Source organism: Cheilinus undulatus, linkage group 23 (genome assembly GCF_018320785.1).
Source record: "Cheilinus undulatus linkage group 23, ASM1832078v1, whole genome shotgun sequence".
Classification (NCBI taxonomy): Eukaryota; Metazoa; Chordata; class Actinopteri; order Labriformes; family Labridae; genus Cheilinus; species Cheilinus undulatus.
In genome coordinates, this window is record NC_054887.1 from 24,875,624 (window position 1) to 24,892,850 (window position 17,227).

The 17,227-nt window shown below is 39.9% G+C and overlaps 1 protein-coding gene across 1 annotated transcript; it reads left to right on the forward strand.

Moving 5' to 3' along the window:
* The first annotated feature begins 239 nt into the window (after window positions 1–239).
* cd36 (CD36 molecule (thrombospondin receptor)) lies at window positions 240–12,775 on the forward strand. Its single transcript, XM_041781043.1, has 12 exons — window positions 240–516; window positions 882–1,042; window positions 1,174–1,318; window positions 6,137–6,292; window positions 8,809–8,900; window positions 8,990–9,039; window positions 9,125–9,194; window positions 9,378–9,565; window positions 9,658–9,776; window positions 9,857–9,930; window positions 12,046–12,100; window positions 12,194–12,775. The coding sequence occupies exons 1-12, from the start codon at window positions 394–396 to the stop codon at window positions 12,368–12,370; spliced, it is 1,410 nt and encodes a 469-aa protein (XP_041636977.1). The 5' UTR covers window positions 240–393; the 3' UTR covers window positions 12,371–12,775.
* Window positions 12,776–17,227: the final 4,452 nt, after the last annotated feature.

Sequence of the window (17,227 nt, forward strand, 5' to 3'; positions counted from 1 at the left end):
TGAACTTTTTTTGATCTTTATCCACCGACGCCTCCTTCAACCTTTCTCCTCAGCCTATTGTGGCTGTTATCTTTGCTGATAGTGTTAACTGATTCCCTAAGGAGATGTCGCTCAGCTGAACCTTACTCCTTATGTAACTTCATTTATAATATGTCTCTGGACACCTGCCAGAGGTGTCTGTACCTTTACCTGGCCTGAGCTGCTCTGTCAGCTCCACTGATGGTACAGCCTGCCTGCTCTGCTTCTGCTCGTACTGCCGCTGCCAGGACACAAACAGACACAGACAGCCTGCACGCACCCGCACTCACACTCCACAAACACACAGAGAGACAGAAGGAGAGCAGGCTGCCTGGCAGATAGAAGGACGTACGGAGGGAAAAACGCGCACAAACCATGGGCTGCTGTACCACGAGGTGCGGGCTGATAGTCGGAGCTGTGTTTGGGGCTCTGATTGCCGTTTTCGGAGGCGTCCTTATCCCGCTGGGAGACATCATCATTGAAGGGACAGTGGAGAAGGTATGGTGCTCAGTTTCACCCTGCTTTGGAAATTGCAGGGAGTGACACAGAGTGTTTGATTATGAGTGTGTGTCTATGCTGAGATCAAGGTGAATCGGGAGAAATGAGAGGGAAGAGGCATGCGTTTTGAGAAGCTGGTAAACAAGCTGTGCAGGAAAAAGCCAAGTGTGCTTTCTTTTCATCTCTGTAAAAAAATCAGCATCTGTTATTTTCTGTTGGCACTGTAAAGAAATATGATTTTTTTTTCAGACCTTTTTGATAACAGAGCATCCTCCCTTTTTCATGTATCAGCGGGGCAGCTGGCCTGCTGGCAGTCTTCTTGAGGCATGTTAAAAATAGACTGTCTGTGTGTCTGTTGGGTTTAGGAAGCCTTCATTGAGCCTGGGACCACAGCATATGACAACTGGGTGTCCGCGGGGGCAGCGGTGTACAGGCAGTTCTGGTTGTATGACGTCAAAAATCCCACTGAGGTTATAGAGGCTGGAGCCAAACCAATTGTAGAGGAAAAAGGACCATACACATATAGGTAAGGTTAATTTGTTTGCCTTTTTTCAGGGCAGTCTGTGCATTCCACAACATCCACATCACTGTGATTTGTGTCAAATCTCTCCTCTGATTTCAATTCAGTCTCTCAGTAAAATCTTTTGCCTCCTTCAGGGTGAGATATCTTCCCAAAGAGCAGATCACATTCAACCCAAACAAAACCGTCTCCTTCATGCTACCTTATGGCGCCATCTTTGAGCCATCCCTGTCCAATGGACATGAGGAAGACAAAGTCACCTCTCTGAACCTCGCTGTGGCTGTAAGTGAGTGTGACCCCGCCGTGCCGTGACTCCTGACTCCACTCAGCTCTGCCTTTAAAAGTTAACGTGCCGCAGTTTTGCAGGCCCAAATAGGCTGATGCCAAATCAAGCTGTGTTGCTCTGTGGTGGGTTGCAGTGGCCTGCAGTTACTTGTTTCAGTGGTGGTTTCCAACCTTTTGACTTGTGACCCTCAGTGGCAAGTTTGAAACTTAAAAGACTGCAGGGTGCTTTCTCAGTTGCTCCTTTAAACTGGTAAAATCTTTTCAAAAGAAAAGCAAATTTTGAGGAATCAATCTCAAAATCATGTGTACTATAATGCCAACATCTTGTCAGCTAGCATGTTGTATTTCTGGCCTCATAGAGGGTCACAATCCACAGGTTGGAAACCAGTGCTGTACATCATAAAGTGTTTCAACTGGAAGAGTCAGAGCAAAATTAAAATTGCTACAATAAAATACCAGCGTTTCCAAACAGATAAAAATACTTTTTTTAATGAAAATTTGATAAAATTACAGAAGACATATAAATTTTCCTCTGATAATGAGAAAATTCCATTGATTTTCATGAGGTCTTGACTTATTCGTCTGGTTTTTGGGGGGTGACGGGGCTGGTTTTCTTATAATAATGAGTTAATTTTTCAAAGCCTTGACAGAACAGCTGGATTTAATTCCTTATCTCAGGAAACAAGTGTTGTTATTCAAATATCACTAGCCAAATGGTTCCAGATCAGAAAATACAATAAAATGTACTAATTTTCATAGAAAAACAGATTAAATTACAATGTATGGATGTGTGTCCCCTCAGAGCTTCCATAGAAAGTAAAACTGAGTTTCTGTAAAACCTATATCTTTCACTGTACCACATTTTCTGCCATAATTGCCAAAATTGTTAAAGATAATTTCTATTCTGTGTTTTACGGTCTTACTAACCCAACATACTCTACATAAGTCTGTATATTTATTAGCTAGCTTGGTTAGCATGCTAGTTACCTTACTGGTTGTTTTCAGGTAACAAAAAAGCAAAAGCAGCTGGAGAAACTCTAACGTTATCCACACTCTTGTTTAATCAAACGGCAGCTAGCTTGGTCAACGTATAGTTTTCTCAGAGGTAAGATTTGTGGTAGCTAGCATATTTTGCTACAAGGTTGCTAACTTAGCCTGTAAGTTTCCACAGAAGTAGCATGTATTTAATACATTAAACAGGTCCGTCCCTGTGCTTACTATGAGCTTGCCGAAAGGTCAGCAAAGGCAGCAAGCTTGGCTAGCTTGCTAGTTTCTTTAATGCAGATAGCCTGTCCTAAATGCATACTCTTGTACTAAATACTAAGTAATTTGAGTGCATTAGTGCGTTTACACTGAGAAGTATGCTCAAAAGCGATGTAATACCGGCACACTCAAAAACACCCAACAATTGAGTGTTTGAAATGATGGACATGTCACAGTGAATGCCATATTGGTGGATACTGTACTGTTAGTATGCTAGCACACTGGCTAGTATTAGCACCAGCTAGCTAACTATTGTGTTACTAGCACAGGCAGCATTTTTCAGTCTGCATGAATGTGGAACTCCCACTGAGTGTCTTGAGTTTTAATGGCAGTGGAGCTTTATTATAGCTCTGCCATGAAAATGAAAACCCCTTATCTCTCCTTTAATTTGAACTAGCATACAAAGGTTTCAAAGGATTGATATGAAATCTTTGATTGCTGATGGTGCCTGCCTGAATATTTGTTGTTTTGCCACAGTCTGTGTTTTTTAAATCTCTAAGCCACAGTTGTGTTGACAGCTGCAAAGTCAGCAAGACCCCCAGTCACAATGGCCACAGTTACATAAGGCAGAAACATTTTAAAAACTTGCTTATTTTTTTTCTGTTACTTAGGCTTAGACCTGTGCAGGAGCTGTGCCATAATAGTCTTCTAAAATCAGCAACATTCATGGATTATATTTGGAACGGTGATCCAAATCTCTTAACAAGAACTGGTTTTCAGGAAGTATCAGTGTGTGAAAGGGGTGTCGAGTAACCCTGTTATCTGTGCTTTCTTTTATAGTACCTGGCACACACGAAAAAGAACATGCATGTCTTTGTTATTAATTGAAGGAAATGAACTGATATAATTAGATTACTTGGAGCTAGAATTGTGCTGAAATATCTCTTAATGGTAAAAGAACTGCAAATTAAAGTGTACATACACCGATACATGTCATTCTATTCTGTTTCCCTGTGATAATGAGTGAATTTTGGTTATTTTCCTAAGATCTTGTCTTTCTTAATCTAATTATCTAAATATGACAAAGTGGGTTACATCATAAAATAAGTATTGAATCATAGACTGTAGAAAGAATTCGACAAACCCTGTGTGACGTCAGTCGTCTGCTTACAATAGGCGGACTCAAACGGCTCTTGAAGCCAATCCATGGAGGCTTCCATATTGAAATCGCGGTCTCAGCCCAACTTTGGATCAACATAACGGCCCGCCCACCAAGCGCGACTTCCGGTCAGCCTGCTAGCTAGCATTCCGGTTGACAGAAACGAAGCCTCTGCCTTCCGAGCTATCTGTCAATCAAATGAGACACGCCAATCAGCTTTCATCTTAAATATAATCGAAACGGTCGTGGTACAAAAAATTCACCCCCCCGTACAGTGGGAGCACAATAGGACACTAGAGACACGTTTGGTGTTTTGAACCGGGCTGTAAACCAGTTTATTTCCAGTGTCAAAACCGGCTGTTTAACGTGTGTCCAGACGGGACTTCTGGTGTTCCTGCAGCCAGCCTTAAGTGGACACTCGCGGTATGGCAATTTTTTGCACTTCCGCATTGACTTCATTTTTCAGGACTGGAGGTTGCTGCCTGTATTGAATACGTCCTTGAGTAGGCTATGTCAGGGGTAAATCTGAAAATTGCCAACTGCTTTAACTCCTGGGCTTATCTGACAATCTTAGCATGCCAGTCAAGCTAGCTTAACTACACAGAGTTACACACGCTATGACAAATGGAGGCTGGATAGCTCAGTGGCTTACATCACTGACTTTGTCGTAGGGGGTTTTGGGTTCGAACCTAGTCGTGGTACAGTGAGTATCCAACTTGGGCCTATGGGCAAAGTCCTCACACACTGAACACCTGTCCCTGATCTAAGTCGCTTTGGACAAAAGGTGTCTGCTAAATGACATTGTAGCATTTGTAAGAATTCAAGAAATGCCCTTTAAAAAGTACATAATTTGGCCCATTTTTGTATGGTATAAGAAGAAGAAATAAAGAACTTGTCTATAGTATGTCAAAATCAACAGGAAATTGCAAACTGATTTAGCTTCTTCATTTATCTGAGAAGTACATAAAAAATGTAGGCTGCTAGCCAAGCTAGCTGCATTTTCCCCTTTTTTGATAAATATGCTTACAGCATGTCAAGATAAACAGATAATGTCCAGCTGCTTTAGCTTCGGTAATTATTTTCAAACTACTCTTAGAAAAATAAAATGCTGACCTAACTAGCAACTCGAGTTAGGTGAGCTTGCTCCACTAATTTGTTCATCATATGTTTTTGGCAAATTACAAAACCCAGGAAATATGAGCAATGCTCCAAACCCATTTTAAAAAATCAAATAATAATTAGGAACATACTTGTAGGATGCAAAATCAGCATAAAAATGGCTAATTGCTTTAGGGTTTGTGTTTTCTTAGAACTACTCTCAGAAACGGGCATGCTAACCAAACTAGTTGCCCCTTTCCCCCTTTTCTAGAAAAAAATGCTCACAGCGTTTCAAAATAAACAGCTAACCAAGCTAACTTAACAACACAGAGTTGTACAAATAAGAAACCAACATGCTAACCAAGCTAGCTGCCCATTCCCTCCTTCCTAGTAAAAATAATCAAAGCGTTTCAAAATAAGCTGAAAATGGCTAGCTGCTTTAGCTTCTGGGCTTATTTGAAACTCCTTTCAGGATATTTACATGCTAACCTAGCTAACTTAACAATAGCCTACACAGAGTTGTACAAATTAGAAAGGGGCATGCAAACTGAGCTAGTTGCTCTGTCCCCCTTTTTTAGTAAAATTCTCACAGCATTTCAAAATAAACAGAAAATGGCTAGCTGCTTTAGCTTCTGTGCTTATTTGAATCTACTTTCAGGATATTAACATGCTAACCACCTAACTTAACAATTCACAGATACGTACAAATAAGAAGTTAGCATGCTAACCAAGCTAGCTGTCATTTTCTCCCTTCTTTTCACATAAAAATGCTCACAGCATTTCAAAATTGGATGATAACAAAAATGCACTTATTATCATGCTAGAATGTACTTAACTAAAATGTGTATAATAATAATGCCTTATAAAAGCAACATTTTCACTCCCAAGATGGTAAATGTTAGATGTTTGATTTGATTATTTTAGATGTTGTGATCCAAAAATACCACGCGTACAGGCCCTGAACTGTAGAAATGATGTGACTGTTGTTGTTTGACCTCAGACTGACACCATCATCCTGTGGAAATTCTGAATAGCTGAGACACCATAATGCCACATTGCTGTTCTTGTTTATGGCTACAATTAAGATATTGTTTCTTCAAACTTGATATGCTCTAAAGATAAGTCTAAGCAATTTCAGTGAAAGCCTCTGATTGTCTGTAATTATGTAATAAAACACCCATAAAGTAGGCTTATCTCCTCCAGCGACTGTGCACAGCAGTTCTGCATGTGTTTTTATCATTATGGCAAAGTACTGTTGCCTTTAACAGGTGGCACTTTAATTACTGATTGAGAAATTAAATTTATATAGTTTCATGTAATATAAATGTTAACATTTTGGATTATTTCTCTCCTAGGGAGCTTATTCACTGGTCCCAAAAGTGCTCCACACAGTGCTGGAGAATCTCATCAAGTCGAGCAACTCCTCCTTGTTCATGCACCGCTCAGTGAAGGAAATCCTGTGGGGTTACATGGACCCGTTGTTGAAGGGGACTGTGGGGTTGTTTTCACCTGTAAGTACACACATATTTTTATAAACTTTATGTCCATGTAAAGCAATAAGAAATATGTTTTTTCAAGCTTGTGCATAACACAAGACTATGAAAATTAGTGTAGGAATGACCAGAAATAGTCAAACATGACGATTCATTTGCATCATTCCACTGTCAGTCTTAGTTTAACGCCTGCTTATGAAACACGGATCATTCCATTCCAGATATATGGGGGTGCTCAGTGTCTAATTTTACGCTAGTTTTATCCAAATACATCATGACTCATAGCCTGTCACGCTATAAATATCAACGCATTGCTGATTATTGATGAAATTCTGGAAATAAGTCATACTTTTAATTAAACTCTTTTGCAACACAAGTAGGGTGGCCATTTCTACAGCACCAAAAAGGAGGACACTTTGCAGCACTTGGTGAAGCAAGACTAACCGCAACAAATAGGACTCTAGTGTATTCCCTGCTCATTACAATTTTACTGAGTTTTATCATAAGTTCACAACCTAAACAATTGTAGAAGTTGACGTTTGGCAAGAGAGGTTGCAGAATAACGGGTGAATTTACGGGACAGACGTGATGAAAGTTTCTGTGCAGCTAGTATCAGGAGAGAAAGACGGAGGGAGAGCGAGCATTGAGCATTGAGCATTGCCATTGATCATGGATGGCATCGATCTCCAAAATATATATTTACCGTTAATTTACCAATTTGTGACGGCCAGGTAAAGTTTATGTTTGGTCAACATTGTATATACATTACCAGGATCATATTCAACATACAAACACCGGACTGATGTTCAGAGACAGAGGACAATGGACAATATGCTGTGTTACATTAAGGTGCGACTCCAAAAGGAGGACAAATAAGCGTCTGGCTTGACGCTGGACAAGGCACTGAAATTCCGGCCAACCTAAACGCAAGAGATTGACAAAACTGATAACACTCATTACATCTTCCTGCAGTTACTTTCAAGTGGTTTGATGTCTTTCTTTAACCCCTTAATATATATAATATAATGTTTGTTCCACAATTTCTTTTATTTATAGCATGAAGAGAGCCATAATAACTCAAAGAGATTAAAATACACGCATGTATAAGCCTGTTTGTTAATTAAAGATTTGTTTGGAAATGGTAATATAGACAACTTTGGCTGACGTTTGACTGAGTGGCCTCATCTATATTGTTATGCATTAAATCGTCCAGTTGTTTGTGTGAGCAATATAGATAAATACATCTAACCTTTGTACCTAGCTGCTTTGGTTTCCTTTCTATTTTAAGCTATGAGCCCTCTGTGTTGTTTAGTTTGTTTAACCTTTATGTACCTTGGAGTATTCTCATTGAGATACAGTGTCTATAAAAGTATTCACCTCCTTGGATTTTTTTTTTACCCTTTTATTGATTTTATCAACCAAACATGGTCAATATAATTTGGCTTTTTTGACCAAAAAAATGTCACCCCCATCCCACCCCTGATGTCAAAATGAAAACAGATTTCTACAAATGTTTGTCAATTAAATAAAAATATGTACTGTAAAATAAGTGACTGTACAAACATACTTGACCTGGCCTGTCCAGAACATTTACCTTGTTGTCTTTAAACCATTTCTATGTATCACAAGCCTTCCAGGGCTGTCTGTCGAGAAGCATCCCCACGGCATGATGCTGCCACCACCGTGCTTCATAGTGGGGATGCCCAGTGTTTGGTGTCTGCTAAACATAGTGTCTTATCTGATGGCCATAAAGCCCCATTTTTTGTCTCATCAGACAAAAAAAATTTTCTTCCACTTGACCATGAAGCCTCCTGACTTTTCAATAAACTTTTATCTGAGTTGCTTAGAGTGTTCTTTTGTCTTCATGGTGTAATGGTAGCAAGAAATACTGATTAACCAGTGACTGGAACTTCCAGACACAGGCGTCTTTTTACTGCAATCACCAGAGAGACTTACACTGCACTTAGGGGGGTGCACCCATTTAACTAATTGTGAGACTACTAGCACCAATCTGCTGGACCTCTGTTGACCTCTTTATTTTTTGTTAAAAAAGCCAAACTATATTGACCATGACTGACTTTTAAAATCAATAAAAGGGGAATAAAATGCTCCAAACTTGCATCCAAAGAGATCACTGCAATGGAAAAAGGCAAATGTATCTTGCAAACCTGCATAATGTAATGTTAAATCTTCAGGTGATTAGCTATCAAGCATGAGCATGAAGATGCTAAAGCTTTCTGTGCAATGTAGAGCTAAAGGCTACACTAAGGAACTCCATTGGGTCATCCTCCCAAAAAAAAAAAAAACAGACCCTAAAATGAGGGAGTTTAAATCCATAAATCAAAATATTTCTTTCACTGTCACAACAGCGATTTTCAATCATGTTTTGGTGTGTTTGGTGGCCAATTTCTGTGTTTTGCTTTACAGGGACTCTTAACGTAATGATAAATATAGAAAAGATCAAATCTACCAAGCAAATAATCTGAAATTCCGTACTTTTCTTATTGTATTAAATGAAATGTTTTTTATTTTAGTACAATGGCACCTATGATGGCTTCTACACTGTCTTCACTGGGCAGGATGACATCTCTAAAGTTGGAATAATTGACAGATGGCGAGGCGAGAAGTGAGTCAAATTTCTGAATAAAGCAAATCAGAAATGATTCATTGTTTTAGCACAGATTATAACCAGTGAGTTTTCCTTTTGTGTAACAGGAGCTTAAAATTCTGGGATGACAAGTACTGTGACATGATCAATGGGACAGGTATGGCTTGATCTAACTGTTATGCACAAAAGGCTCCATGACTTGTTGAATCACCCTCTCTTTCTTTTCTCTCTTTCCTTCTCAGATGCTTCGTCATTCCCTCCGTTTGTGGACAAGACGAAGCCTCTCTTTTTCTTCTCATCAGACATCTGCAGGTGATTAAGATTATTATCTTATAGGATTTTTTTCAACCCAGTGTCTGACTTAGAGTTTGACAGCTTGAAAAGTGCAGCCTTTGAACTTTCCTCGCTGTAACCACTAGAGGTCAGAGCTTTCCAATGCAGAGTAGAGCCAAAGATGGCAGAGTGCATGATGGTCAAATGCTGCTTGGTCTTCAGGTCTGTGTCAGCTGGCTTTGAGCAGAGCTTGGATCTGAAAGGTATCGAAGTGTACCGCTTCACCCTGCAGCCAAACACCCTGGCCTCCCCGACAGTGAACCCAGACAACCATTGTTTCTGCAGAGACCCAAAGACCACCAAAAACTGCACCATGGCAGGAGTTCTGGACATCAGTTCCTGTCAAGATGGTCCGTTTTGATTTGTTATTTTGACACTGTAAAGCTCTTTCTATTCAGGAGTGAAGCATGCTAATTCTGTGGGTTTCTTGCTCTTGAAACAGGAAAACCCATATACATCTCTCTGCCACACTTCCTGCACGGTAGTCCAGACCTGCTAGAAGCCGTTCAAGGCCTCAGTCCGAGCGAGGAGCACCATGCCACCTACATGGATGTGGAACCTGTAAGAGTTTCTTAACTCCTATCATACCGAGTTTTAATAAGCAGCATAGGATTCTAACTCCTTTGTGATGTTTTCACCAGATTACAGGGTTCACCTTGAGGTTTGCAAAGAGAATTCAAGTGAACATGATGTACGGACCATCAAAAGTCATCACGTAAGTTTTGCTTCACCTTTTTATGGGAGAAGTGTTTGGTATCATTTGATTCATGATAGGGTTAAGCACAGAAAGTAAACACTACTCTCATGCCTATATAATAGATAGCTTAGCTCACTAACTGAACTAGCTTAGCATTAAGAAGTACAAAAACTCTTTTTGACCACTTAGCCTAGCGCTATGCTAACCCAGCTTTGCTAGCAGTAACACCGTATTCTACAAGTGCTATATTCCTGATTTCTTTTCTTTATGCTTGTGAGGACTTTCAAGATAGTTTTTGAGGTCCCTTAAAAGGAACCCTGCATGATCAGACAAGTTCATCTTGTTGGATAGATATTTGCATCTCTCATATATATAATGAACTAAAAAACTCACAAGATACCTGCATTTTGAGTCATTTGAGTTTATAAATTCACCAGGAAACCGCCATGTTTTGGTCCCGTTTGGTCCGCGCTGGTGCTGTGATGTCACAGTTCCGCAGTGATCCTCTGCAGTAACCTGTTTCAGACTGGCAGCCAGTGTTAGGGCTGCATCTCAGAAACGCAGCACATCTCACGCACAGAGAATTCTAAAATTAGAGGTCTTTTCTATATTATATTTGCACCACGAGCAGTTATCTGTTCATCTAGACAGGAAAATGATAAATACAGAGCCATATTTACCTTGTTGTAGCAAATATTTCTGTCCACACGGGTAGGAAATGTTTGAAATCTGTTTCTTTATGAACCAGATGAAGGCTATGAGCTAAAATGCATCTGTTTAATAAAGCTGTTCCCTGAACTTCTCTTCTTTATGAGGCTTTCCGTTTCCACACGTTTCAGGTAAAGGTAAACACAATACGAAAGGACTTCCGGCTTGCGTCTTTCAAAGTAAAAGTCCGTTTTAGCATTTCTTTGGAGAAACTCCGTTCTATGTACATAATATTTTTATTTTTAAAAGCTCCCGGCATTCTTCCACTTTACACTCAATGTAGTCATTTGACGGAGGTTTACTGAGGTAAATCTTTGTAGGAATGACAGAGCTTTGACAGCAGGGAGACAAAACCAACACGCAGCAAACTCAAGTCAGCAACAGCTGCAAGCAGAAAAACAAAGTCTGAAAAACGGTTACTGCTTAGCAATGAAGAGGAGCTCTGCGGAACCGTGACGTCACACTCCGTGACGCGGATGAAAACGTGGTGGTCTCCTGGTGAGTTTATGAGCTGAAATGTACTCAAAATGCAGATATGTGGGATATTTAGTGAGTTTTTTAGTTTAATATACATTTGAGACATACAAATATCTATCCAACAAGATTAACTTGTCTGATCATGCAGGGTTCCTTTTAAAGACTTACCCCCTTCGCCTCAAAATTGACAATTTTTTCTATACTTGGCCTAGCTTAGCATAAAGACTTGGCGCAGAGCACTCCCTAATGCATTAGATGTAGGGTTTTTTTCTTTTTTAAAGTTTTCCGGAGCAAGCTTATGTTTAAAATAAAAAGTAAGAAGTTTATGTTAATTACGAGCCAAATATGTTTTGGTTTTGTGTGAACATTATGCTAACCTCCAGCTATGAGTGGCAACTGCCATGCTTCAAGGATGAACTGTTGTCTCTCCTTGAGATAAGATTTTATCCAGGAAAGAGCAGTGCTAGTGATGTTGAAGGAATGCTCAAGATGTGAGAGCAGAATGGTGTGATTGATGGCGTTGAAGGCAGCTGTCACCTCCTCCTAAAGTTTGACGAAAGCAATGCATAGCACAGACTAAAGGCTTTGTCAGTATTCACAGTGGACATAGAGCATTAGCAGAGCCTTGAAACTACAGTTTTTACATCCATCTCCCTTTGATTTTCTGCAACTTAAACTGAGAAAATTGCCTCCTCCATTCTTCTACAATGTTTGTGAACGTAAGACCCTGGGAACCTTTTATTTTATTTACCGTTCAGACACCACAGCGGCATCTTCGCTTCTAGCTCTGAGCAAGAAAATAAACAAGCACATTTCCCAAAATATCTTTCCCTCCCTGCATTTTGTGTACATGTCTCTGCTGTCACTGTCAAACAAAGGCGTGAAAAAAAAGAAAGTTTGAGACTGAATCATGCACTGAATACTAAGTAATACATTCTCTCTCCACAGGGTTCTGAAGAAAGTCAAGGATTATACCATATTCCCTGTTGTTTGGCTCAACGAGGTAAAAAACTTGAGCCCTGCAGCCATGAAGTTTCCTCTGCTTGCTTGTCATGCATGCTAATCAGTCACTCTTTCTTCCCCTGTCTCCATCTAGACGGCTGAGTTGGATAACGAAACGGCAGACATGTTCAAGACGGAGCTAATCTCGCGCATCAGTTTGCTGGAGCTGATACAAAAGGCAATGATGGGCATAGGTGCAGGCATCTTTGTGTTGTGTCTCATCTTCTACTGCATCTGCATGAAGAGAAACAACCAAGTCAAAATAGTGTGAATGAATCATGCTGAAGTTTTTGTTGTGAGTGGGTTGAAGAGCACAGTGCATTTAAGCTGCTAAGGGACATGGAACCTTTTGATATAGACTTGCACTTTTTTGTAATTTCAGTGTTATTTATAATGTTGAGCCTCCTTTGATAACAAGGGGGTGGATAACTGTGATTTTTGCAAAGCCCAAAAGCTAAACTGCTTTGCCGAGTGTTACTTTAATTGCAAACACTGTAACTTTGAATCAATCAGGGATTTCTTGAGGGAAAGACGACGGAGACTCCTCTTAACTGTCAGGTTTGGTAATCAATGCGAAGAGGAGGCACATGTTTGACATCCTGTGAAAGAAATGTACAATCCATTCAAATGTTCTATACTTCGCTGAACTAGTGTCTTTAAAATGAATAAAAACTGAAAAGGAGTTTCCATTTGCACATATTAGATTGTTTCTTTCCCGGGAACATCCTGTAAAAACTCGTCTCCCTCGGGCCAAAATACAGCAGAGACTTTCCTCCTGCTGAACAAACAGCAGCATTGTGCACGCAGAAACAGAATTATTTAGTTCCCTCTTTTCCTTGAGTGGCCCATAAATCAGAAAGAGTTATATAAATGGCCTCGTGGTTATGAATGGTACTTGGGTTTGTTTGGTGAGAAAGCAGTATTTCAACCCAGCAGGAGGCCTCACTTCTCTTTATGGCTTTTAAATGACCCTCTTCAGCCTCCTGGGTGTCTTTGAGTCAAGTGCTTAGTCTGAAACTGACATGTCATACATATAGAGGAGCTTTTTATTAAAATAACAACAGACACTCGTCAGGCTGGTGTGATTTAAAGCCTTGATGTTACACAGGTAGAGCCCACAACTCTTTGAAACGTACGACACAAAAGCTGAAGACTGGTACCCTTTTAAGATTCTGTTATACACTTTCCAACACTTCTTCCTGTGATAATCTTTAAAGAAAATGATCAGAGTTCAATTTTTGTCACACTCAGTACATTCACATAGATTTGGAAAAAGTCCAATTGTTACAACAAAAACAACTCAACCAGATCCAACCTGGACTAGGCTTTCTGCACATGCTCCACAGCTTCCACCCAGTACTTGGACCTGCAAGTCGTTCAGCATATATGATAAGTTGTGATGCTCCAAGGTGGATATTTCCTTCAGCTAAACATACATTAACTACTCTACATGGGAGAAAAAGCTCAGTAAACAGTCACATTCATCACAGGGTTATTGTGTCATTGGGTATATGATGTAAAGCTGGTGGGCTGAGTAGAGTATAGCTAAAGTTAGCAGCTAGCTTCCCCATCCTTCATTCTTTGCAGATTAACATCATGCTTAATGTGCTTACTCATGACTTCGGTTAAGTGGCTATGCATAAGTATAACCCTGAATATTTTCATTTTCTAGCTCAAAATACTACCTATGAGATGCTAACTGCTAGGCTTCTAATGTTAACGTTCAGTGAAGAGCTGGTGGAAAGCTTTGGCAGGAAGGCGGTGGCCATTGACGAAAGCTACAGTGGCTTCTAGCAATGGGAAGCACAGATACAGTTTTAACAGAGCACTAGACCGAAATTTTAGGCGTGAATTTGCAAAAAAAAAAAAAGTTTTACGGACTAGTAAATTTCGCAGCTGCTAATTCAAAATCAGAATTTTAACCATTTAGCTGGCCAACCACCGAGATGGACTGTGTCATTGCATGGATATATGTAACATTATCTGGTAAACGTCCTTGAAAAAAATCTCAGAAGGTCACTGGACAAACAGTCTGTCATTGTGAGCCAATCAGAGCAATAAGACAAAATGAGGTAGTACAACTGTGCAGCAGCAAGTAGCGTAAGCTCGCTTGCAACACTACTAAACTCCACCCTTAACTAAAGCGAACTCATGCTGAAGCATTTTTTCCACCATGAAAGACTTTTTGTGCAGTTTTTGGGACTTCTTTGCTCTTTTTAATGAAAAAAAATGTGGCCTAGTTTTGATAAAACTGCCACTGTGGCCACAGTGGCTACCTTAACCGGCTTATAGTCCAACTAAAACAAACTTTGTTGCTATCGCCTTGTTCTTCTCAAATGACGCCGATTGGCTAGGTCTCGGACTGGGGACAAATGTTTCAGATAGGAGCTTTGCAAAATGGATTTGCCTGATGACAGGCATGTAATCTGGCCAATCCATCTGTTTTTCAAGGTTAGGCAAAAAACGTCTATTACAAAAACTGCTGTGTCATTTACCTTTGTATACCACTAGAAGCTAGTAGGGTACAGTGCCTTGTATTTGCACCAAAGGTAAAGTGTAGGGCAAAAATCTATAGAGCTGTAAAGTTCATGATTTCCTGTTTAAGAAAGGCCAACCAGAAAACTAGTAGCTACCCTAGTGGGAGCATATCCCAGCTTAGGGTAGCCATGTTAGACATACTTCAATACATATGCACCTAATCAGTTCTCCCCTGGTGCTTGTACGCTGGTACAAGGACAATAAAACTTCTTCTTCTTTTTTGCATTTATGCATACAAGCATATGGCACCAGAAAAAAAATGACAGATTCAATTTCCAGTCTTTTCCCCAGCTAAGCTAAGCTTCATTAGCTATTATTCTAACTACTGCCTGTAGATTCATCTTTCTGCTGGATGGTACTTTGGTTTGTTTGGTGGTGAAACAATGTTATTCTACTCCATATGAACCCCCACTTTAGTAAGAAAAAGACTTACACAATGCTCTCAGCTGCATGGCAGATGTGGAAGTAGAGATAGGGCTGTTAGTGTCTCAAAAACAATTAATAAAAAAAACTCCATGGCAACAGGATGGATTCTAAATTCAGCAAGGAGCATGATTTACTGTTGGCATTAATGGTTGCCATTGTTACCACCTAGTCGCTCTTCATAGTGGATGTGCAAAGACGCAACATGAATGTCACCACCTACTGTGTCAGACTTTGTTGTGAAAAAGTAATTGCCCCCTTAACCTAACCTAACTAGCTATGCCACACAAGGTGGAAATTCATAACTGCTCCAAGTTTTCTCCTTTTGTGGATAATGGCTCTCTGATGGTTCACTGGAGTCCCAAAGCCATAGATGTAGCGTCATGATTCTCCCAGACTGATAGATGTCAATGTTGGGACCCCCAACAAATCACGGTGAGAGCCATTATCCACAAATGGAGAAAACTTGGAACAGTGGTGAACCCTCCCAGGAATGGCCAAGAAAGAGAAAATCCTATAACCACATTCTCACCACATACTGTTCCTCTAAGGTGAAGGTAAAGGTCCAGTTGTATATGCCTGAATGATTCGGCCCACCATGGAGACTCGTCGTGTGATGATGTATGGGCCAATAACAGAGAAAAAAAGATGACATTGTGAGGAATCACAGCAATAAAAATATCAGACAATAAATTGCGTGATCTTTCTGTAAAAAATGATATTACTCTCAACAGATTTATTCAGGCTATCATGACATTAATAAATACAAATACATACGTTTCATAACACTGAAATTACACTGAGATGAAGCTGACAGGAAGCTGCTGGTCACACAGTTTTATTAAACATGGAGCAGAGATATGAGGGCAGTTCTTTTTTTGTCTGAGGATGAAAATATCACTGTATATCTGCAACCTGCAGATACAGTCATGGCTGGTGAAGAATTTATTTACACAATAAGAATGCATTTTCACAAAACTTGGCACACCATTAAATTAAACTGATGAAACACAAAAAACACTCTATACACAAGCAACAATTATCTACATTAGCTATGCATTTGAAAAAAAGTATTCACATATGTTAACAGCCTATCTAATGGGTTGTCACTATTTATGAATTCTTGCTGGAGAAGATATGGATCCAAAGACGGATATTGTCATATTTCCATGTTTTAAGCTAAACAAAATGTGCGTTTTTGCTAGTTTTGTAACACACACATAATCCAGTGAAGGATTAAAAGACTTTTTATATTACTGATGTATTTCTATAAACATGCTTCAGTACTAGAAACAAAAGAAATATGATACAATATACAGTTGAATTACAGTGAGGCACATTGTCCTACATGTACAGTGCCTTTAAGAGTATTTACCTCCTTGGATAATGTACCCTTTTATATAAATCAATCATGGTCAACATAATATGACGTTTTGACCAAAAAACTCTTGACTGTCAAAGTGAAAACAGATTTTTAAAAAGTAATGTCAATGACATAAAAAGTCCAGTCATTGATAAATCAGTATTCCTGGCTACCATTACACCACGAAGACAGAGGAACACTCCAAGAAACTCGGAAGAAAAGGTCATTTAAATGTATAAGTCAGGGGATGGATACAAGAAATTCCAAGGCACTGAACATCCCCTGGATTTCAGTAAAATCCATCATCAAGAAATGGAAAGAATATGGCACATGTGTAAATCTGCTTAGATCAGGACGTCCTCACAAACTGAGTGACCGGGCAAGAAGGAGACTGGTGAGAGAGTCCACCAAGACACCTATGACTACTCTGAAGGAGTTACAAGCCTCAGCCAGTCGAAGCTTCATGGGAAAAAAAATAGTATCTCACTTAGAGCTCACCAAAAGGCATGTGGGAGGCTTCATGGTCAAGCGGGAGAAAGTTCTTTGGTCTGATGAGACCAAAATGGTGCTTTTTGGGGGCCAGACAAGACACCAAACACTGCACATCCGCACAAACACACCATCCCCACTGTGAAGCACGGTGGTGGCAGCATCATGCTGTGGGGATGCTTTCACAGCAGACAGCCCTGGAAGGCAGAGGGTAATATGAATGCGGCAAAAAAAAACAAAAAAACAAAACAAAAAAATAATCCTGGAGGACAATCTTACCTAGTCTGCAAGAGAACTATGACTTGGGAGAAGATT